The sequence below is a fragment of the Bufo bufo genome, chromosome 2, assembly GCF_905171765.1.
Source record: "Bufo bufo chromosome 2, aBufBuf1.1, whole genome shotgun sequence".
Classification (NCBI taxonomy): Eukaryota; Metazoa; Chordata; class Amphibia; order Anura; family Bufonidae; genus Bufo; species Bufo bufo.
The window spans coordinates 725,451,324-725,476,546 of record NC_053390.1 but is presented as its reverse complement, the minus strand read 5'-3'; the positions used below and the strand labels follow the sequence as shown (position 1 = coordinate 725,476,546).

Below are 25,223 nucleotides of genomic sequence, written 5' to 3'. Positions count from 1 at the left end.
GAATCTTTTTGTTGTCTTTGTGACTAGATTTGACTTTAAGGTCTTTACTTAAGCTTGTTTTCCCGTGAAGTGCATTGTGGGTTTGATTTTCAATCCCATTACAGAAGCTGTGGGTGACTTGAATCACAAATGGATTGGCTTTAGCTGCAAGATAATAAGCAGAGTTGGTTTTTTACCTCTTAACACTAAAGGGACACTTCCATAATTTATTTTAACACGTACTAACAACCAATATGCGAGTATTCAATGTAACATAGTAACATAGTACATAAGTAATTTTAAATGTAATTTTTTTTATTTAAAAAAAAAGTGGTTTTCTGCATATAATTTCATGGTCACTCCATATAGTCTACATTGTGCCCTCGCTCTAAACTTCCTTTTCGTCTGGAGTTTTAGCAAGACAACTCTGTAAGTCAGCCCATCACTCCTACCAGAGAGAACCCCCTTTAGTTCAGTTAGAGAATCAGTTAGAGCATTACTTATGCAATAATCTTCTGTCGGCATCCTTACCTAAGCCTATCAATAGAACAGCAAAGCTGCCATAATGTTATTCTAATTTGGCACCTACTATTATCATAAGGATTACCCATCTGATTACATCTTCCCCTCCCAGCAGCAGAGGAGGTCTTATAATTTCTGCTGACTGCTATAGAAGAACAATATTTTATATTTCATTTTCAGTTGTAATGTGCTGCCGAAATGAAAAAGGAAAACAGCCAACATTTCTAAAAATACTTTCTCTGAATATTGAGTTTAAAAAATCCCTTTCATAAAAATATAATTTATCTGATGCCACAGAGAGAGGAGCAACAACTTAAGACGCACACACCACTAATGTTGGAATAGCATGTTATGCAAAATACAGCAAGAAAATAGGATTAACTGTACTTTTTGGTCCTCTTAGGATACATTAACCCCTTTAAATAGCTCACATAGGATATTTGTATAGTGGATATTGAAAGGTTAGTCTTAGTAGTTGCTTGTCTTATTAATATAGATAAAAAAGTAAGCAGTAAGTTGCTGATTTACAATTTCCTCTATCCCAGAAAACATCAGACCAATTTGTATGTCGTGCAGTCTTATAGTAAAGTACCACTGAGTAGTCCAAGAACGATATGACATTTGTATGGTAACGTTTTCCTAAAAGTCTCTCCCAAGCCGCCTGCGAAATGACTTTTCTTATAATTTACGGAATGAAGTCATGTTGCTGTGCTTCAGCTGTAGCTCTGTCTCATCCATTAACACGTGACCCCAGCTACTAATGATCTTACATTCTTCCCTGGAGTATAGCGCGCTCTGCTCCATCCCATAATAAGAAAATGAAGATGAACTTCTCTTTCTAGGCACAGATAACTGTATCCTGAATAACACAGATAGAAGCCAATGATCCAAAAATCAGAAAACGTGCCTCTAGTTACTTTGATTTCAGTAAACGGCATTAGAGTGTACAATAGTAATATATTTATATATAAATATGTTATCAGTCATATATTTTATATATATATATATATATACACAGTCAGGTCCATAAATATTGGGACATCGACACAATTCTAACATTTCTGGCTCTATACACCACCACAATGGATTTGAAATGAAACAAACTAGATGTGCTTTAACTGCAGAATGTCAGCTTTAATTTGAGGGTATTTACATCCAAATCAGGTGAACGGTGTAGGAATTACAACAGTTTACATATGTGCTTCCCACTTGTTATGGGACCAAAAGTAATGGGACAATTGGCTTCTCAGCTGTTCGATGGCCAGGTGTGTGTTAGTCCCTCATTATCCCAATTACAATGAGCAGATAAAAGGTCCAGAGTTAATTTCAAGTGTGCTATTTGCATTTGGAATCTGATGCTGTCAACTATCAAGATGAGATCCAAAGAGCTGTCACTATCAGTGAAGCAAGCCATCATTAGGCTGAAAAAACAAAACAAACCCATCAGAAAGATAGCAAAAACATTAGGCATGGCCAAAACAACTGTTTGGAACATTCCTAAAAAGAAGGAACGCACCTGTAAGCTCAGCAACACCAAAAGACCCGAAGACCACGGAAAACAACTGTGGTGGATGACTGAAGAATTCTTTCCCTGGTGAAGAAAACACCCTTCACAACAGTTGGCCAGATCAAGAACACTCTCCAGGAGGTAGGTGTATGTGTGTCAAAGTGAACAATCAAGAGAAGACCTCACCAGAGTGAATACAGAGGGTTCACCACAAGATGTAAACCATTGGTGAGCCTCAAAAACAGGAAGGCCAGATTAGAGTTTGCCAAACGACATCTAAAAAAGCCTTCACAGTTCTGGAACAACATCCTATGGACAGATGAGACCAAGATCAACTTGTACCAGAGTGATGGGAAGAGAAGAGTATGGAGAAGGAAAGGAACTGCTCCTGATCCTAAGCATACAACCTCATCAGTGAAGCATGGTGGTGGTAGTGTCATGGCGTGGGGATGTATGGCTGTCAATGGAACTGGTTCTCTTGTATTTATTGATGATGTGACTGCTGACAAAAGCAGCAGGATGAATTCTGAAGTGTTTCAGGCAATATTATCTGCTCATATTCAGCCAAATGCTTCAGAACTCATTGGACGACGCTTCACAGTGCAGATGGACAATGACCCAAAGCATACTGCAAAAGCAACCAAAGAGTTTTTTAAGGGAAAGAAGTGGAATGTTATGCAATGGCCAAGTCAATCACCTGACCTGAATCCGATTGAGCATGCATTTCACTTTCTGAAGACAAAAGTGAAGGGAAAATGCCCCAAGAACAAGCAGGAACTGAAGACAGTTGTAGTAGAGGCCTGGCAGAGCATCACCAGGGATGAAACCCAGCGTCTGGTGATGTCTATGCGTTCCAGACTTCAGGCTGTAATTGACTGCAAAGGATTTGCAACCAAGTATTAAGAAGTGAAAGTTTGATTTATGATTATTATTATGTCCCATTACTTTTGGTTCCTTAACAAGTGGGAGGCGCATATGCAAACTGTTGTAATTCCTACACCGTTCACCTGATTTGGATGTAAATACCCTCAAATTAAAGCTGACAGTCTGCAGTTAAAGCACATCTTGTTCGTTTCATTTCAAATCCATTGTGGTGGTGTATAGAGCCAAAAATGTTAGAATTGTGTCGATGTCCCAATATTTATGGACCTGACTGTATATATATATTTCATTTAATTCCCTAACAGGACACCCTGAGAGTCTATTCAAAAACAGAGAGATGGGTTATTTTATTTTAAAAAAACTGAATATTTGATGTATTTTGGTAAGAAAATATTACATTCCCTTTTAATAATTTGTATCTTTTATGTCTTTTATTGCCCTTTAGTTCAGAAAAGAAAACCTGTAGTGTCTGTTACAAAATCTAGACTGGTTCTGAAAGCAGGGGAACCATTGGAGGTGACCTGTGTGGTGAGGGATGTTAACACTGTGGAGGTCAACTGGCTAGATGCACCAACCATGGTAAGCAGAAGCTTTGCTTCCTAATGTCTACCGTGCATCACATGAGAACCAAATGTGACATTTCCCACAAGATATCAATCACTTTGCCATTCAACAGCATCCCATGCTGTATTTGGAAAATGAAAACACATCTCTGAATAATGGCCTGCAAACAATGCTGAATTATTAAAACGTGGTTGTGCCGCTTACGTATTAATTTGCTGTTTTGGCCACATAAAAGCTTTTGTGATTTGAAAGGCTCCTTTAATGAAGGGAAGGATTGCTCTGTGATGACAGCTGGTGGGTGTCTTGAATTCTCAGTGCACTATAAACAGAAGTCTGTAGATCTAGAGGAAGCCGCCCTGGAGTGTATTTCTGAATAGTCCGTTTAGAGCCAGCCTATCTTATCAAATACGTCAGCGTAAAAAAAGAAATAAAAGAGAAGTGTGGGATTGTCTAGGAATGAATGTGTGTTCAGTGTACACATTTCTCAAATGTTCTCATTGTTACTGGAAGAAGGCAGGATCTCCTCCTGTCCTGGGGAAGTACACTACTCGGGATGCAGAAGCTAAGAGAATTTTCAATTTTTTTAAATGAATGTTAATGAATCAGATTTCTTTTGTAATTGTAAAATATTGCTCCGGACTCATAATGTTTCAATGGGTAGAGCGGAATAATCTGCTACCAGACACTTCTCACAATGATCAAGTATGCATTACTGTACGTGGTTGTGTCTGATCATCTGAATGACTGGATATCCATGTAGCAGTAGCCTAAAGGAGTGCATAGATCCCAGCACATGCTTCCTCTTCAATATTGTGCTTTTATTCAATGCATTAACATCCAATAATAGAACGCACTTCGGCCCCCTTTGAGCCTTTCTCAGGACCCAAGACGTCTTGAAATGTGTCCAGTTACTTTGTCAGTGCGTTAAAAAGAGACAAGTTATTGAAGAGGAGCACGTGCCGGGATCTATGTTCAATGCAGATAAGGAATCACCCCCTTTCATGAGCGCCACCACTATCCAAGTGCTTCTTTTGTCATAAAGTAGTGCAAGCGCATTAGATGAATGGAGATCACGCTCGTCCTGGCAGATATGGAGGGGGGGGGGGGGGGGGGAGAAGGATCTGATATGTTAGATTTTCACATGTCCAATCCTTTTTTTTTCTAGTTAGAGAAGCCACCTCCAAAGGTGTTTGGCAGTAACCTATCCTGCTCTCCCCATAGAGAACAGATGAGCAGAGGGTGCATGTGTATGGGAGGAGTGGAGAGGAATAGCTTTTGGTCACCTTAACTCAAGTGCCTCACTATATGGTAGACACAGGTGACATAGCACATAGGTGACTAAACATATGGACAACAGCTCCTTGCCCCAGGGCATTTGAAGAGCTGAACTGGATGTATAGATGTTATGGTCTACGCTGAAACCTTGATAGTCCCTTCATTGTATATATCTACCCTGAGAACTATCAAAAGCTGTTTAGCCCTAGGCATTTCAGGAAAACAAGTAAGCATGTTCCCCATATACTTGTTGCTATGGACATCTCCGTTTACAGCATCATGGTAACGGTGCTCACAAAAGGTTGCACAATTGAATATTCTGTGAGATCTTCATTCCATTGTCTTGGTTATCTGTCACTCTCCACCTAATTTTTGCTGTCCAGAGGTCACGAGACATTGTGTGCAAATACAGTGGGGGGGTCGTGGATGTTGTGATCCCGCTTGGCTGTCAGATGTTCAGAGCTCAAGATTCTGTCTGTGAATGACATTTTACAAGAGACTGCACTTATTTCTGCATAACAGAAGAAACTTCAAGTTATTTTTTAAAAAAAACACGTTGCACTTAACAAAACGTTACCAGGAAATATAGATCCTGCAGCTGCTTTCAATCACTGACTTTTCTTTTTATTGCCACATCCCTAACTCACTTATTTTTGCCTGACTTAGCAGTCCAGGAAAGCTGGGTGACAGCTATTATTGCCATTGCATGAAGTGTCATCCAGCTGTTGAAGACTCCAGTTGAGGGATAATGGGATTCATCAATGTACAATGAATCTCTATACACATTAGATGATCAACCAGTCCTGCTGAAGTTGTCAGGCTCAGACATTTCTCTAATATGTGTGATCACCTAAAGGGCTTCTCTCATGTCATCAAATGCCATTTATCGTGTAGACAAAGTTAATACAAGACACTTACTAATGTATTGTGATTGGCCATATTGCCTCATTTGTTGGCTTGATTAATTTTTCCATCACATTATACACTGCTCGTTTCCATGGTTATGACCACCCTACAATCCAGCATCAGTGGTCGTACTTATCTACTATAGGAAAAAGTTCTTATGCGCACTCCTGTGGTCCGGGGCACCAGAGAGGACGACACTTTTTCCTATAGTGTGCAAACACGGGCACCACTGCTGGATTGTAGGGTGGTCGTAACCATAGAAACAAGCCGTGTATAATGGGATAGAAAAATGAATCCAGCCAGCAAAGGAGGCAATATGGACAATCACAATACATTAGTAAGTGTCTTGTATTAACTTTCTCTACATGATAAATGCAGTTTGCTGAACGGAGACAAACCCTTAAAGTACAACTTGACTTGAAAACACCTCAAGGACTTTACTAGGATTTTTTATGTTAAAGGTCTGTACCTTTAAAAGATATAAATATGGTAGTACTTCTATAGCATGTGGCTGAAAATGTCTTGCCTTATAAAGACAGGTGACTGGATTTATTTTTGTAGCATAAGATGAACAATAGGGGAAGTTGGTCTCCGAGTTTATGAGGTCAATGTATTGTTTGGTTAGAAGAAGCTCAGTGTAAACATGACGGTTGTGTGAAAACAAGGGGTGAGGGGCGACTACCCTGCTGTCATTTGCAGCAGGAAGATATAAACTCTCTACTTATCATCATGATATAAATATATACAAAAAAATACTTATGTAATGTAAAGAGAGACATCATTTGTCAGAAGAGCTTCATATTTTACATGTTCTCCAACATTACCTCCCACCAATCATTAGCATTTTTCCTTTGTGGAATCTTGAAAAAAAAGCAGTATTTGTGGAATCTTGAAGCCCCCTCTTCCTTCCTTCCTCTCTTCTCGTAGTCCCCGCTCATCATCCACCATTTCCTATCTGTCATTTCATTATGTCTCTTTTGTCTGCACATAGAGATACAGCCGGCCGCTGTTCTGTCATTAGCATATTTTAATGAAGCTGGAAAGGTGAATCTCCAATCAGGGACATCACAATAATAAGCTCTCCCCGCACTCAGGGTTTGCATTGTTATCCTTATCCATTTATCTGCCATTACCCAGCCTTAAAATATTCGTTTCTGGACAGTTTGACAGGTGGATGGTTTTGGATTCTTGATCATTTGACATGAGGAATGGCAATTAGGGGGAATGTGGCTGATATCTTATTCATTTGGTAATTTCTTTACAGAAGTCCACTACAAACAGCAAGTACCTATCCGGTACAGTATTTGAACGGAACAACACTCTTAGCAGCCGTGCAGTCCAGCTTAATGATTCTGGTGTATACACCTGTCAAGCCAGGAACAGTATCGGTGTGAGCAAAGCCACCTTCACATTAGATGTCCTTGGTAAGTCCTTGTTTGGCATCACAGCTACATATAACTTTAAAGGTTTCTCCATTTAAGTGTATTGACGACACAGGCTAAAATATGGTTTGACTGCCACCAAGCTAATTTAGACTTTTTTTTTTGGCTGGCTGCACATTGCCGATACTTTAACATGGGTTAAAGGGGTTATCCAAGAGTAAGACAGACCTCCCAGAGTGGCCGACCCACGATGGGTATCCTACTTACTTCGTCCCTGCCTCTGGGTTCAGCATCTAACTCTCCTGGGTCGGCTCTTCCTCTCATTGCAAGGTCAAAATCCGTTGAAGGGGGGAAACATGACCACTGCAGCCATCACAGGTCGCAGTGGTGATCTTCTCCAATTGCATCATGACAAATGGGAACAAGTCACCACTCCAGCCTGTGATTGGCTGCAGCAGTCACGTGTCCCCCATCAACGGATTTTGACCTCAGTGCGGCAAGGAGTGGAACAGCCGGCGGGGGAGTGTTAGACACCGTCTTCACTGTGGGTCGGCCACTCTGGGTGGTCTGTCTTTCTCTTGGATAACCCCTTTAAAGGAGTATTCCTGTCTCAGGTATTTATGGAACAGGCTGTGGATATGCCACAAAATGCCCGATAGATATGGGTCTCTCCTCCACTAGTTAAATGTACCGGTATGTGTTTTTTTCCTGCCCTGCTGGTTTTCTGTTTTTGTTGTCATGAATGGGTTGTGAATTGGGAGTGGGAAGGACACCAGTCATTTAAAGTGTAGGCTCTACCCAAGACTTTTCATTGACATGCCTTTTGTAAATGCCCACAATTTTTTGTTCCAAATTAGATTCTTGCCCCTAGTGGTCTTCCTCTAAACCTAATATTAGTGATATCCTTTAATGTTTTTTCTACTTTTATTCCAATTTTTATATTTGTGAACAGAAACTGGATACATCAGCCTGTCTGTAATGGACAACACCACACTTGATGTGGGGGTAAATGCCGGGGACAACATCATACTGCAGGTCTATATTGAAGCATATCCTCAACCAGATGAAGAATTGTGGACTTTCATGAATGAGACTGTTCTCAACACCTCTGACCATTTTGTACAGTCGCGAGACGAAGGCAACAATAGGTATGACCATCACCTACTTCTTTTTTTGAGAATTATATACGCTTAATATGAACATACAGTCCACCACGCAAGTGAAATAGCTTAGGGTTTTGGGACTGTTCCCTTATGTTTAGCTTCTGTGAATCCCTCTAAAATGTTAGTGATAGATTAAATTGACTGTCGTAATAATTATACAATGTCTAACCCTTGCTGTAACTATCACCTATAACGGAATGCACTACTCTACCTCTGATAGGTATGTTAGTGAGCTACATCTGATCCGCCTGAAAGGGAACGAGAAGGGAATCTATATGTTTTATGCCTCGAATTCCGATGCCAACTCGTCTGTCAGCTTCAACATATCAGTGAAGAGTAAGTTTTATCTTTTACTTGCTTATATAGTGGAGACTTTCTGAAGGATTTCTCTTAATGACTTGGATTTCTTGTGCATTTCTCCAGCAAAACCAGAAATCCTCATAGTTGAGAAACTGGGTAACGATATGCTGCAGTGTGTGGCAACGGGGTACCCTGCGCCTTCCATTGACTGGTTATTCTGTCCGGGATCTGACTCCAGGTAATCACTTACTTATAGATAAATCTAAGTATTTTTATAAAAATCTCATTGGTCCATCACGAACCTGAATTTTATTGCAGGAGCTCATTTTTCTTTACAGAGGACCTTTTACCACTCCTGACATGCCTGTTTTAATAGCCTAATGCATTCCCCATGTAATAGCAATTCTGGAGCATCTATTCTTATAGTTTTATCTTGTGCTATTCTTTTATTATTTCCACTAGAAATTATAAATGAATTGTTAGCAGTCTGCAGTAAGGGTACAGAGGGGAGGTAACCAGCTGGGGGGTGTACCTGCACAGTCTGAAAATGGCAGCACTGATTGGATAGAGTCAGTCTGTGCAGGTACACACCCCCAACTGGTTACCACCCCTCTGTACCCTTACTGCAGACTGCTAACAATTCATTCATAACTTCTAGTAGAAATAATAAAGGAATCACACAACATAGAGCCATAAGAATAGATGTTCCAGAACTGTTATTACATGGGGAATGCATGAAGCTATTAAAACAGGAATGTCAGAAGAGTTGGCAGGTCCTCTTTAAATCTTAGACGCAGCCTGTTAGTGTCCTGAGTGCACACTGATTGACAGCCAGACATGACTCCTGACTGTTCCATGCATTATTGACATAGGATCTATTTAAGTACTGTATTGAGACATTAGCACAATTACTAATGTGTCAACCAGCTCTGTGGGAGTGACACAGTAATCTGCTTTGCAAGCGCCTCCGTTCGTGTGTAACAACATCAACATAGTCGACTCCATTTCATTTTCGTATTTATATTGCATTATTGCCGTCCCTGCCTCATTATCTGTAATTTCCATTTTCTTTAACCGCTGGAGCTTCATAAAGAAGCGAGTGTGACGTGACTTTGTTATTGCAGGTGTACGGATTCTCCGGCAATAATGCCAGTTGACACAAAGCAGAGCATGGAAAACTCCTCTCTTGGGCGCACAGTTGTAGAAAGTATCATTGATGTGAGTTCTATTAAGGAGAAGAACGGCACCGTACACTGCATCGCCTACAATGATGTGGAGAGGATTACGTCTATATTCAGTTTTGCCGTTACAGGTAAAGCAAAATGTGAAATATTTTCGCAGAACAAAATTTAAAGGGGTTGTGTTATCTCAAACATTGGTGGCATATCGCTAGGATATATCACCAGTATCTGCAGGGTCGGTGCAAGGATTTTTGCCAACACAAGCGAAGCTGCATTTTGGCGCGCCCCCCCCCCACCAGAGGGGGGGAAATGTGACATGGAGGAGAGAGAAATGTGACATGGAAGGGGAGAAATGTGACATGGAGGGAGAGAAATGTGACATTTCTCCCCCCATGTCACATTTCTCCCCCTACATGTCACATTTCTCCCACCCAATGTCACATTTCTCCCCCTCCATGTCAGATTTCTCCCCTTCAGTGTCACATTTTACCCCCTCAATGTCACATTTCACCCCCCCCCCCCATTTCACATCACTCCCCCCTTCCCATTTCACATCACTCCCCTCCTCTAATGTCACATTTCACCACCCCCCATTTCACATCAATCCCCCCCTTCCCATTTCACATCACTCCCCTCCTCTAATGTCACATTTCTCCCCCTCCCATGTTACCACCCCTCTATTAATGTTGTGTAAAAAACATTATGCTCACCTGGTCCCGTCTGCAGCAGCTCCCCTTCTCCTCTGTGTGGTCCTGGTATCTTCTCTCTGGGCTCCCGACAAGTTTGAGGACCTTTCCCACCCAGCCACAGTGGCCGCAGCTGTGTCATGTCACTGGCCTGACACGTGGCACAGCTGCGGCCACTGATTGGCTGAGTGGGAAAGGTCCTCAAACTTGTCGGGAGCCCAGAGAGAAGATACCAGGACGACACAGAGGAGAACAGCCGCGGGGGGGCGGCCGGTGGCGCGCAAGTGATTTATAAAAAAAAAAAAAAAAGGGTTTAGCGTCTCTGAGCCCTAAGGCAGCCGCTTGGTCTGCCTTATTATAGTGCCGGGCCTGAGTATCTGATAGCTGCGGGTCCTACCTTTGCAGTAACTCTAAAACAGAGCCCGCAAAGTGAAGGAAAGAGGACCACGTTCCATTAATTTCTATGGGAGTGTTGAAAACGGTCGAACGGCATGCTCGGGTATTTTCAGATGTCCCATAGAAATGAATAAGAAGCCCACTGCAGAAGCGTGGCCACCACTCCATTCACTTCTATGGGGCTGTGCCAGCACATGGGTATTTTAAGCACTCCTATATAAATGAATGGAGGGTGGCCACACATGTTTGTGTCTGTTTTAGAGATAGCTGTGGGTCATAGAGGGTGCCCACAGCTATCAGACATTGGTGGCATACTCTTTTAAGGGTGTTATTACACATTTGTGCCAGGCCACGAGTACCCTGCTACGGGTACCACTAATTGCCAGGCTATGATCTCAGGTTGCAAGTACATGAGCTCTCTGGCAATTAGAGAGTTATGGTGCAGTCCCCACAGCTCAGCCACATATGTAATAGTGCCCTAGTTAATTCAATAGAACCACATGAATAAGGACAACAGATCCCACTAATTTTGAGGCTTAGGTATAAAAAGACAAATATAGATGCATTGCCTACAGCAAGCATCCTGAAAAAAGTGATCTGATCGGTTGCCGTGAACAGATCCTCCACGATTATTTGCTCTGGTTTGCAGAAATCAGCCTTTCTACAGAGAAGATTATAAATTGGTATTATTTTACTTTGTCTTCATATTGTAAGGAAACCTTTCTATTTTTTGTCTTTACCTCTCTAGCAGATATGGGTTCCCACACGCTGTTTACGCCCTTGCTGATCGGATTTATAGTAGCCGCCGCGGTGATGTGCGTGGCCACGGCGGTCCTCATGTACAAGTACTTGCAGGTACGGCAGACACTTGTGTTGGGCTCCTACCAAGGTTTCATGTTGATTTGTTGTCCTTTTACTTAGTTTTATGTATTTTCTTAATTTAGAAACCAAAGTATGAAATTCAGTGGAAAGTAGTGGAAGAAATCAATGGAAATAATTATGTTTACATCGATCCAACGCAACTTCCTTATGACAACAAGTGGGAGTTCCCTAGAGACAGGCTGTGCTTTGGTTAGTGTATTGATTATTTCTATTGTTGTACAGTTCTTTTCTGTATGTTTTTATTATACTGTGCATGACAAAAGCTTGCATTTATCGGTTATGGAGAAATAATAGTGCCAATACTGTATATCTGCTTCCAGGGGGAAATAACCTAATAATAAGTCACCCTTTGGAGCCCCATTTGGGAGCACAAAATGGCTATGGCTCCTTTCACAGCACTGTACAGCCTTCGGAGGCCTACAGTTATTCCTCCTGACCCACCCTCATACACATGCACACCTCAGCTCAGCTGAATAGACATGGATTTTGGCAGTGGCTTATGTCCCCTGAGAATGAAAGGATCAAGCAAGTTGAAATCCAACAGCCCAATCTTTTTTCCCTCAATATCTGCTATCAGGGGAGAGTTCTGATGCCCCGATATATGTCCACTTTAAAGAAGATGTGACACATCTACTGACGCATCTGTTTTAGTAACTACTGTTATTCCCAATGTAATAATGACTCTGGCCCATCCATTCTTATTACTCTCTGATGGGACATTCCTCTATTCTTCCTGATAGAAGTTTATTAATGAATTGTCAGCAGCCTGTAATAAAGGTTCAGCTGGGTGTTACCAGTTGGGTGTGTCTCTGCACAGTCTGACATTATCCAATCAGTGCCTCTAGTTTCAGACTGTGCAGGGACACACCCTCAGTTGGTCGCACCCAAATGGAACTTCATTGCAAACTGCTAGTCATTCTTTTATAAACTTCCAGCGGGAATAATAGATGAATGACACAACATAGAAATTAAAGAATAGATGCTCCAGAATTTCTATTACATTGGGAATGCAAGTAGTTATTAAAAGAGTTGTGTGTGTGTGTGTGTGTGTGTGAGGGGGGGTGACGGGTGACAGGTCCTCTTTAAGTCACATTTTACATGTCTACAATGTGCTTGGGAAAAAAAAAGTGTGACTATTGCATAATTTACTGTATCAGCCAATGCAAATTATTATTGGTGTCACCCACTATAATGATGTCTGGATGCACACTGGTTATTATTCCATTGCATGAATATTTGATTCTATTATTTGGTTTGTATTATATCATAAAGGACTATATTTAAAAGTCTATGTGAATTATTGCACAAACATAATTTGTCTATTCATTCCTTATAGGTAAGATTCTGGGTGCTGGCGCTTTTGGTAAAGTGGTTGAGGCCACGGCATATGGCCTATTGAAGGAAGACAATGCACTCACAGTTGCTGTGAAAATGCTGAAACGTAAGTATTACTCTTACTTGTTTCATTTTCATGATTAGCGACACTGTATACCTGACACTGAATAAAATTTCTCTATTTGCAGCGAGCGCCCATGCTACGGAGAGGGAAGCCCTTATGTCTGAGCTGAAGGTCCTGAGCTATCTTGGCCATCACAAAAACATTGTAAACCTTCTAGGAGCCTGCACCGTGGGAGGTAACCAAATGCATGTCTTTGGAAGCTAAACACTGCCCAAACATTTCAGATAGCTGTCGAGCAAACACTCATTCGGTCGCGAGCTATTCCTCCTGATCTAGCCATACACATCCATACAAGCATGTGCTATAAATTAGGAAGGGGGAGTAATATGCTGCCAAACACCTTTAGCAGAGCTTATCTCCCCTGAGTACAAAAGGATCAGGCATGTTCAAATCCAACAGCCCAGTCCTTCTTTTCCACGACATGTGGCCTATACTAGTGTTTAGAGAATTGGTTTGTCCTACTATGGATAAACCCGATTCATTCATCATATTATCGTTATTGTGGGCCAGAAAATAATTGCGCCGTTAAAATGTATTGGAAGCGCTTAGGGCAGACCAGTCTCGCGAGACCATCTAAGTCTTGCGCATGTGCCATTACTGTGGGTAGTGGCAAATGCGCAAATATACTGCATTACAAATCCAGATTCGCTATGATTGTGGAGTGCGCCACTTATCCCATGTTTGGATTTGGAATTAAGTATACTCACTCATGTGCCACTACTCACCGTAACGGCACATGCACGAGATTAAGATGCTTTTGCAAGACTGGCGGCCATCTTAATCTGCCCTCTGCGTTTGTCTGTAGCAGGGTGAACCGATTCACTCATCACTACCCTATATACACTCAATGGTCGCTGAGGTCCGCAGGTTTGGTCAGCATTATCTGATATTGTGTGGACAGCTGTAGCCTGTATGCCAGCATCTAGAAAAAAGCAGGTTTGTAACTAATACATTCTAAAATGCCCATGAATTGTTTGTAATGAACTGTCACATATGCCTCCAATTCATTAGTCGTCCATATCAACCTATTGGCAGTGTACAGATCATGTGCCACAAATCAATACCCTGTTTTTGTAAATACAGCGGTGTCATGTGAGTCCTTACGCTTCCGCTAACTGGGAAAGTGACTTACTGCGGAGAGAGTACCCACCGCATATCTCTATACCAGCAGCATTCTGGGTGCCCAATTGTTGTGCCTTGAAAATAACAGACATTTCCACATTTTACAGTGAAAACAATGCCAGCGCCACAAAGTAACATTTGGCTTCCTGTATGATGAAATACGTTGTATCATTTAAGTTTTTATTACATCAAGAGTAAACGTAGTCCCTGAGACTGAGGAAGTTGGAGACGCAAACAGCATGTGTTCTGCTCCTTGTGACATGGGTAGTGTGGGCTATATAGGGGATTACAGCAGGACAGTACTATCAGTTATTCTATTCTATTTTATTTCTATGCGATTTTTTTTTTTAAAGGATTACCATGTACAGACTCAAGCGCGCTTATAATACGTAGGCCACCTGGTTGCCTAAGGGGTTAATGATAATCGCTTAATTGCTAGTACGGCTTAAGACTTCGATGTGTGACTAAGCCTTTATGGAGCCAGGCACTTGTGCCGTTGTATCTCGTACATAGTAAGCGCATCACCAGTCGTCCTTCGTCAGGCAGAAACACAGCATCTGCTCAGTAGAGTTCAGGCCGCCATACTCTTTACCGTGCTATGTCTGGCAGACGATGAGCTGAGTCAACATGCACAGGGCCACATAAAGGGAACACTCCGACATCTCACCGAGTCTGGAGAGGGACGGGGCTCATTATGAGAAAAGAAAGCTTCTGATAATGTGTGAGGAAAAAAAAGTATCATTCTTCTATTCTGCACCTTCTGATAAGAGGAGAAACTGCAAATCTCTGATTGACGTTACCCTTAGGGTATACTCAGAGCTTCAGTAGTAAGGTGCATTGCCTGAAGGGCCAACCTGTATATGTGAACATACCCTTAGTTACCAATTTCTTTTCTATACAGCAGGGGTGGACTGAGAACTTAAAGTGGCCCTGGAAAAAAAACTAAAAGTGGCCCCATTTTGTAGGTGACAGAAGGCGGGGCCACCATTACCTTAGTGCTGCACAAAATACTACCCCCAGGGGACCAAATACCACAGTGAAGCACAAAATAAATACTGCCGCTCCCGTTATAGTATTGAACTGTATTACCATACAAGCCCTCAGCCAGCTTCTTAAGTACCTGCTGTTCCTAGCATTAATTAATGTTGAGAGCATCAGATTGCTATGTACCTGGCTGGCGGCACTGAGGAGGACTTTGGTGGCCCCCTGGGCATTGGCCCAATGGGTAATTTCCCTGTAGGGTGTATGACCAGTCCACCTCACTATAATCCAGGGAAATGACATGCTGGTTTGCTATAAGTCATTTTAAAGGGGTTTTCCTCATCAATTAATTTGTCAGTCAAATGTAAGAGAACTCGTTGGTTTTCTAGACTTCTTCTGATTGCAACAGAGAAGAACTGTCCATGGACAGCCCTTCTCTACTGAAGTTAGGTACTCTGACCTGCTCAGTTTCCAGCAAGTTGACTGACATGCCATAAAAGTTAATTATGTGAAAATCCCTTTCAAATAAAAATATGCTATTTCTATAAGTACTTACATGTCAGGCACAAGCCTGTCATATCTGTTAATCCAGTTTGTAGACAATAGGACCGATTTATCAAACCGTTTACATTGAAAACATGGTGGTTGAAAAAGCCCTCCTAGGACACTTTTTCTGGCGTGTCTGAATGTGTTAGAAATAGTGGGTGGGACGTTAGGGTTGCATTCCTTGTCACTCATTTTTTAAAAAAGGCCATGAGAAGCACCATGACATTTTTCCAACCCCTGCACCATCATCAAATATTAGCAGTTGTTGTAAAATCCATTAGGCCAGGACTCTTATATGTACAATAGATAAAGGTCCTTGTGGAAATTTAGAGGAACACTAAACACAGACAATACACACAAAAATATATATATATACTACTCCAACCCTTCCCTTATTCTTATTTTGTCTGGTATTGCAATTAATACTGAAATCCCTCAGTGTCCCCCATCCTTCTCATTGTGCTGTGTTTGGCTGCAATACAGTTGGCAGGAGCAGGAACCTCCCTTTTCTGCCCAACATATTTAGACAAACCCCCTTTGCTAAGCCCCCCCCCCCCACCCCCTCCCAGTTGGCCACCAGCTGATAATGGAAAAGCTCAGTTGGGGACTAACCCTTTGTTCTCTGCAGGATTTTTTCTGTTTATTCTAGGATTTTGCAGAAAATGCTGCAGCCTGACAAGTACTGAAGACAAGTATGTCTTCTTAGGCTACTTTCACACTGGCGTTTTGGTTTTCCGTTTAGATCCGTTCAGGGCTCTCACAAGCGGTCCAAAACAGATCCAAAATGCATTATGAATGGAAAAGGATCCGCTCAGAATGCATCAGTTTGCCTCCGTTCAGTCTCCATTCCGCTTTGGAGGCGTACACCAAAAGGCTGCTTGCAGCGTTTTGGTGTCCGTCTGACGAAACTGAGCCATCCTGGCACTCAATGTAAGTCAATGGGGACGGATCCGTTTTCTATGACACAACCTGGCACAATAGAAAACGGATCCGTCCTCCATTGACTTTCAATGGTGTTCAAGACGGATCCGTCTTGGCTATGTTACAGATAATACAAACGGATCCGTTCTGAACGGATGCAGACGGTTGTATTATCTGAACGGATCCGTCTGTGCAGAACCATGACGGATCGGCACCAAACGCGAGTGTGAAAGTAGCCTTACTTTTAGCATTCATTTCTAGGTTTATTGTTTCTTTAAGATTTCTTGTATGCCTTAAAACATTCGGAACATAAATTTAGTCTTTGGGTAAGCAGAGGAATAAATCATTAGATGGCATTATATAATTGAGTGTAGAGTGACCCGGCAGGCTGTTTTTAGATACTTGGCAGCCTGTTTAAGTGGATCACTTCTTCAAACAGAAACCTCTTGTGTGGCTCTCCAGCTGCATTCGAGCTCACATTATAATTTGCGCTCTTAAGGAATTAGTCATTTCACTACTCTGGAGAAGCTACTTTAAATCTAGTGCTGATCTTGTAATGATTGGTTCAATAGAAAACTTCTCATGCATGTTTAACAGCATCATCCTTTAACTTTTCGTAGGTTGGATCTGATGTTTAAGGAGTATGTGTCGTCTTCATTTCTCTAATGACACAGAATTCCGCTGTCATATTGATGGTTTTCTAGATGCATGCTTGTAGGAAATATAAGATATAACTTCAGTGTAAGGAAGAACCCTAGTACAGTAGAGCAACATACCTATAATATAAAGTGCGACTTGCAAATCTGAAGTGTAAAGTCAATTCGATTTTTGCCTTGGAGATGTCATTTCCAACCTGGAACATCCTTGTAGTTCATTCCCTTAGAAAATTATCTCTGTATATGGTATTGTATTGTCATATAGTTTGTGTGGTTGCAGCAAATCACATCTACATAATGTTCAGCTCTTGTGACCCCAGCGTGATGTCCTTATTTGATCAGATGTTCTCCTAATTTATGCTATTTGTTTCTCCCATACATTCTGAAATATCTCTTATAGTTTTCAAATGAACTTTATTTCCCAGGCCCAACCCTTGTCATCACTGAATATTGTTGCTATGGAGATCTTTTGAATTATCTACGGAGAAAACGTGATTCCTTCATCTGCCAAAAATTTGAGGACCATTCAGAAAGTGCCCTTTACAAGAACCTCCTCAACTCAAGGGAACATGTTTGGTGAGTAGAGAATTTGTCACATATGCTATCATATCAGCATTAGAACTTTTTAAAATGGATGTATTTTGCATATTTTTACCAGGACATCTTAAGGTGATTTACCTGAATGGATTTATCCAAGTTTTTGAAATAACTCATGGAGAAAAAAACTCAAATATATAAAACAGAAAGTCATTTTTTATCACATATTAACAACATATATATGAATATTCTATGTATTTTTTATTAAAAAAGTATTGGATATTTTTCTCGATATTATTTTTCAAAGTCACTCCATGTATGCTACCTCCTGTTCTGGCTCTTAACGTCCTCCTTTGATTGAACTTTTGCAAGACGAACAACTTCCCTTGACTTTCTAAGTCAGACCATCACTGAGACCAGAAAGAGGAGGATGAGTGACTCAATTACAGCATCACACATCTTTATCTAGGCCTATCAAGAGAACAATAGAGCGGTCGTGTTGTGATCCCAATACTACACCAACTGGCATCATGAGGATTACCTTTTAGATAACAACTGCCCCTTATATCTATATATATCTCTATATAGGAGGGTTTATCATGTGTGCTGACTGCTACAGAAGTCCAGTGTTTTGTATTTAATTTTCAATAGTATAGTACTGCTAAAATGAAAAACAGCCACGAATTCAAAAAAAATAAAAAATAATTTCTATGAATATTGATCTTTGCAAATACCCTCTTGTCTGATAGAAGTGTCCCTTTAAGTATGTTGGGCTAATAGACAAATTACCACCTATTAGTTTACCTGCCTAATACTTATTGTGTCACATCATGGCTCTGGACAACCATTGTAGTAGCACCAAATGAAAAACATTTACATTCCAGTTGCCGTGATTCTTACTGGGGGGTGGCTGCTACCAGGGCACATGTGGTCTATCTAACACTAAAAACCCTAGTGCTATAGTTAAAGAGGTTATCCGGTCTCAAAATCAAAATTCTTTTTATGTACTCCCAACACCCCTCTCCATGCATACATAAGCCCCCAATACCTGTTTTTCATGTCTGAGTTTTCCTTCCCCCCTGGAAGACATCCCATTATCCTGGCAGATCTGTTTACTTTCTCCCCTTTTTGTTTTGTTGAATACATAACTTTATTGATACACAAGCCTGGCTGCACTGCACAGTGATGAGTCACCGGCTGGCCACGCCCCCCACTCTGCTCTGTCTGCAGCAGCCACACTCACTACAACTCCTGAGTCTATCTTTCTACACCCAGAATGAATCTACTTCTCACCCAGTGTCTAAATCCCATTACTGATTGTCCATAGGCTCTGCCCTCATGTGTATCTAATCCTATCCTTTGTGATACAGCCTGCTGAGCGGTGTATCTAATCCCATCACTGACCGTCCACAGGCTCTTCCCTCACCATCTCCAGATGGTGAAAAACAGCTTGAATCAGCAAACGTATCCAAACACATCTGTATCTAATCCTATCCTGTATTTGTGCCTGATACACATCCTGTTGTGTGCGATACTGCCCGCTGAACTGTGTATATCCATCTTCTATGATCCTGCCTGCTAAACTGTATCTAATCCCATCTTGTATGATACTGCCTGCTGAGCTGTGTATCTAAACCCTTATGCACACAACCGTATCCATTTTGCGATCCACATTTTTTGCAGTCCCATTGAGTTCTATGGATTTGATGTCCTCATTTTGAAGACCAGAATAGGACATGTTTTGTCTTTACTGGAACTGACATATGGATGTAAAAAGCACACTGATGACGTCCATGTGCTTTCCACATCCGTAGGCCAGTTCTGTGAAAGATAGAACATGTCCTATTCTGGTCCTCATAATGCAGATCTAAAACCCATAGAACTCAGTAGGACTTCAAAAAATGTGAATTGCACACAGACAGTAACCTTATTTAGTGGATCCACGACTTGCAGACCGCAAAACAGATACAGTTCTGTGTACGAGCCCTATCTCAGCTCCCATAACAGTGACATCCACAGTGCCCCCATAACAGTGACATCCACAGTGCCCCCATAACAGTGACATCCACAGTGCCCCCATAACAGTGACATCCACTACGCCCCCATAACAGTGACATCCACAGCGTCCCCATAACAGTGACATCCACGACGCCCCCATAACAGTGACATCCACAGCGCCCCCATAACAGTGACATCCACGGCACCCCCATAACAGTGACATCCACGGCGCCCCCATAACAGTGACATCCACGGTGCCCCCATAACAGTGCCATCCACAGCGCCCCCATAACAGTGAAATCCATAGCACCCCCATAACAGTGACTTCTACAGCACCCCCATAACAGCGACGTCCACAGCGCCCCCATAAAAGTGATATTCACAGCGGACCCATAACAATGACATCCATAGTGCCCCCATAACAGTGACATACATAGTGCCCCCATAACATTGACATCCATAGTGCCCCCATAACAGTGACATACACAGTGCCCCAATAACAGTGACATCCACAATGCCCCCACTATGCCATGCAGTGCCCCTTTGTTTGCCATCCGGTGCCCCTGTTTGCCATTAATTGACCCTCTTGGGCCATCAAGTTCCCCATTATGCCATCCAATGCACTCATTGTACCATGCAGTGCCCCCTTGTTTGCCATCTAGTGCCCCCATATTTGCCATCCAGTGCCCCCGTTTGCCATCCAGTCCCCCGTTTGCTATCTAGTGCCCCCCTTGTGACATCCAGTGCCCGTTTGCCATGCATATCCCCATTGTGCCATCTAGTGTCCCCATTCTGCCATCCATTACCCCCTTGTGCCATCCAGTTACCCCATTGTGGCATCCATTGCCCCCTTGCGCCATACAGTGCCCTAATTGTGCCATGCAGTGCCCCCTTGTTTGCCATCCAGTGCCCACTTGTGCCATTCATTGACCCCCTTGTGCCCTCAATGTGCCTGTTTGCCATCCAGTGACTCTGTGGGCCTTCTAGTGCCCCATTGTGTCATCCAGTGCCCCACTTGTGCCATCAATTGACCCCCTTGTGCCATCCAGTTCCCCTATTGTGCCATCCTTTGCACTCTTGTGACATCCATTTCCCCCATTGTGCCATTCATTACCACATGGGGCCATCCAGTGCCCCTTGTTTGCCATCCAGTGCCCACTTGTGCCATCCAGTGCCCGCTTGTTTACCATCCAGTGTCCCCTGTTTGCCATCCAGTGTCCCCTGTGACATGCACAGTATAGTGATCAGCCTCTGTGGCTGATCGCTATGCTGTCACCCCTGCACAGCGCTTACATCGCGCTGTGCAGGAGTCAGTATAGGCTTCACATAGAAGCCTGTACGATACAACGACTGACGGCCGGCCATCCTGCACATGCGCACTAGTGTTCAGCCTAGTGCGCTGTGAAGACTGACGGCCGGAGATTTCTCCAGCAGGAGGCGGTGACGTCACTATATATGTGAGCAATAATCTTTCCTCAACCGGTTAACTTTTAAGAGCCAAAAAAAGGTTAAGCCCGGAGAACCCCTTTAAGGACATTAACCTTAAAAGTTAAAAAACTTCTAAGAAATTACATGACTCAGTCTACCCTAGTGATTAATGGTGCTAATGTAGACAAGGAAATTGAGCTTAAATAAAAGCATGGGATTACTGTGTCTACAAATAAAAATGAACCTCATCAGTATTTATTCCACTGCAGTGTTCAGAGACGCATCTCCTCTTGTAAGAGCAGAAGTCTTAATCAGTCTTCTCCTTGACCTGTGAGCAGCATTTGTGCAAGGTCTTGTCTCAAGTAAACCACAGTAACTTAAAGTTTCCCTGGAGACTGATCTATTGTTCATCACTTGCCTTCTTCCCCTCCTGATACAATGTAATGGGTATAACTTCTGCTCCTAACACGTGTAATCACTTTAAGAAATGGTAGTGGACCTGATGGTGTTCTTTTATGTAAATACACCAGCATATGGCTCGTCAGAAGACATTGTGGTATGGCAGGTGGGATTTAAGGATAGCACTCCATGTATGAAATAATAAGTATTTCCTTTTTTTTAATGTATCTAATAAGTCTTGTTGTTGCCACCATTGGTCGTATCTTCATTAATTATACGTGCATCCTGTGCTGCAATTCCTGCAGAACATGGATGTCAGGAGTTGTTATGCTTGTTCTTCTGCCAAGTAAAACATTGATATCCTTGTCTTTGTTCTTGAATCCTTCAGTCGAGCAGCTGTAAATAGTGGCTGTGTTTTTTCAAAAAAATTATTTTCTCTTGTTTTACAGTGATGAATTGAGTGAGTACATGGACATGAAGCCTGGAGTTTCTTACGTGGTGCCATCCAAGTCAGACAAAAGAAAATCAGGTGAGTTGAATTCATTCTCTAGAATTTAATTTCCCTGTAGATGGAACCATCATGGCTACCTACCCATGTACATATTTGTCAGTTTACGATGAATACAGAAAAAGAGAAAAGCGAAAGCTCAAATAATTACATTTTTATGAAATGCCGTATTTTTTCCAAACCAAGCTTTTTTTTGTTTAAGTTTCACATAGTTTTATTGCTGTAGCAAGGCTTTTGTTTGCTTCCGCTGAAGAATAAAGTGGTAATTTCTCAGAGTCGTGATACGGTTGTTTGAAATATCCTTCTTACTGTTTAAACCATTTATCTTGAATAGGTTCATATGTTGATCAGGATGTCACCATTGCAATGCCTGAAGAAGATGATTTAGCCCTAGATACAGAAGATCTGATTAGCTTTTCATATCAAGTTTCACAGGGCATGAACTTCCTGGCGTCTAAAAATGTGAGTTAATACACAGATGCTCACACACATTTGGACTTGATAGACATGCAAGGCAAAGATCCAGTTACTGATCTACTTACATTGGAAGTGGGAAATCTACATCAGTTATATTGGGTATTCTCAGAAGTAATGCAAAAAAGTTATTTTTTCTTTAGGTTTAAAAGCAGTTTCTAAACATTCATGTTCTATTGAATACACTATTAGAGAGCCTTGAGATACAAGGTATCCATGTTGTTCTGTTGTATTTTAATCATTGACGCATAAAGCTTGGTTTTGTATCATAAAATTGGTCTCCAGACAAGAACCAGAAATTTAGCTTTGAAAATTCTTCCAAATCATATGCACCCATTTCTAGGATTGGCAGTGGTGAGGTCTCCATAAAGTTGGCCATACACAGTAGATTTTTTTTTTTAGGAGGAAAGAATAATCAATGATCTAGTTTGGGGAAGAAAACGAGTAAGGCTAAAATTGGAATACCTATACAAACCATTGAAGTATGGGGGTTTAAACCTCTCCTACTTCAAAGGTTACTTTATTGCCGCCCAGTTATTGATGTGTTATGAATGGAAAAATAGTGCACTTTTAAGGAGCCTAGTAGGGAGTTATTCATATAATGCATACTTACTCTTTTGGAATCTGGACTATTGATTAGTCGAGATCGGGACTATAAAGAGACTACAAAATTACTTTCTAAAATGTGGGCCACTACTACAATATGGTTGGGGGTAAAGGAGGAAAAAAAGAAAAAAGGGTATTAACTATATTGAGTGTCTACTCATATTCTATTCTTTGTGTATTTCTTTTATATACTAATAAAGTTGTTAAAGTAAAAAAAAAAAAAAAAGAAGGATCCCAGGGATTTTGTCCATATCCTTTGAATTCTGAGTGCAAAGCCCAACAGCCCCCCATCTATCTTGTCTGAAGAAAGCAGGGTCCAGATTAAAATGTAAAGAGTTTTTTCACCATTTTGATAAGATGATGTATGGGACTTTCACTAAGCTCTGCTTCATGCAAAATAAGACTTTCATCCCCACCACTCTTGTTCTTGAGAGCCTAGTTTTACTATTTTCATCATGGCAGTACATTTTGCCTACCGGCGAAGCTGATTCTTTTCTAATATATGTATTTCTGTGTTCCTTTATTTTTTCACCAGTGCATTCACCGAGACCTTGCAGCAAGAAATATTCTCCTCACTCATGGTCGGATAACAAAAATTTGTGACTTTGGCCTTGCTAGAGATATCAAGAATGACTCGAATTATGTGGTTAAAGGAAATGTAAGTCCGAGCAGGTGTAATTCAGTTAGTGCTGCTCAGTGTTCTCAAATTCCCTTAGAAAACCCTAAGAAGATGGCAAATCACATCAGGACGCTCTCTCTTGGAGAGAATGTAATGATTTGGTGATATAATGTAAAATTTTGTGTAAAAATGACACTTCAGTAGACCTATTAGGCACATTTTAATGTACATAATGGAAGCCCTGGACATAATGTACTTTTTGGAGATTTTTTTTTTATTGATCTTTCTAAACTGATTAGCAGTTGATAGAAAAGGTAATATAGTTCAGCCATGGCATATTAATATATCAGGAGAGGGTGCGTTGAGGTGTATAGCTTCCAGACACTGTCCCTATTGAGGAGAAAATAACCTTATAATATTTTCCAGGGCAATAAGTGCAGAAGTGGCAATGGAAGAAGTAGATATTTCCTCCTTATATTCTTCTACCTTTTTTGCACATCGGTTTCAGTCATTGTATGGGTTGAGGCATCTATATTCAACTATATACTACTTGCCATTGTAAAAAAAAATTGCAGCAATAACCAGCAATGAATGTCTCTAATTGAATAGGATTTGCCTTAAATAGGTATTGCCATCTGGATACTTATGGCATATTTACACACTATATCATGTATGTCTGATAGGTGCGTTTCCCACCTCTGGAAAAAAAACACCGGTCTCACATCACCGTGAAGGGCTGAGAACAGTTACTCACCTATTTTCACACATCCCATAGAAGTGAATAGAGAGAGCCTTACATGCGCAGCCTCCTCTCCTTTTATAGTGGTTCTAGACAGGGCCCCATTCTCAAGATAGGAGTGGGTCGCAGAGGTGGGACCAGAACCTATTGGACATACAGTATAAGGCATATCCTATGCATATGCCATAAATATCTAGATGGGACATCCCCTATAATGGTCTGTAGAGAGAAGGGTTGTGACAACCTCTCCTTTCTTTACATAAAACTTTAAGTGTATTTTTGGGAACATAGTAGATCTCTTAAACCTCTTTGTCAATATCACAAACAGCTTCTCAAGCAAATGAGCTTTAAATGTATTTTGGGTGCAGTTCACATTACGTAAATTTGAGGACTTTCCATTAAAGGGTTTCTACCATTAGATTTTGCCATATGTAGCTGACTGACACCAGCGATGTGCTAGTGTCAGCAGTACATAACAGTCTTCTTTGTTCACTTCTGTCTGCGGCCGTTCACCTAAAAAACGTACTTTTTATCCATATGCTAATGAGCCTCTAGGTGCTATGTGGGCGTCGATTCAGTACCTAGAGGCTCTGTCTACTGACCAT

At 41.5% G+C, this 25,223-nt stretch overlaps 1 protein-coding gene across 1 annotated transcript in view; it reads left to right on the top strand.

Moving 5' to 3' along the window:
* The window catches only part of KIT (KIT proto-oncogene, receptor tyrosine kinase), a 53,340-nt gene that overhangs the window by 24,242 nt on the left and 3,875 nt on the right, over positions 1-25,223 (top strand). The window contains 14 exon segments of the mRNA XM_040418855.1: positions 3,336-3,469; positions 6,900-7,059; positions 7,970-8,165; positions 8,401-8,516; positions 8,604-8,718; positions 9,605-9,792; positions 11,492-11,598; positions 11,688-11,814; positions 12,962-13,066; positions 13,149-13,259; positions 17,736-17,886; positions 22,122-22,201; positions 22,515-22,642; positions 23,796-23,918. Of these exon segments, the coding sequence (XP_040274789.1) occupies positions 3,336-3,469; positions 6,900-7,059; positions 7,970-8,165; positions 8,401-8,516; positions 8,604-8,718; positions 9,605-9,792; positions 11,492-11,598; positions 11,688-11,814; positions 12,962-13,066; positions 13,149-13,259; positions 17,736-17,886; positions 22,122-22,201; positions 22,515-22,642; positions 23,796-23,918 (1,841 nt within the window).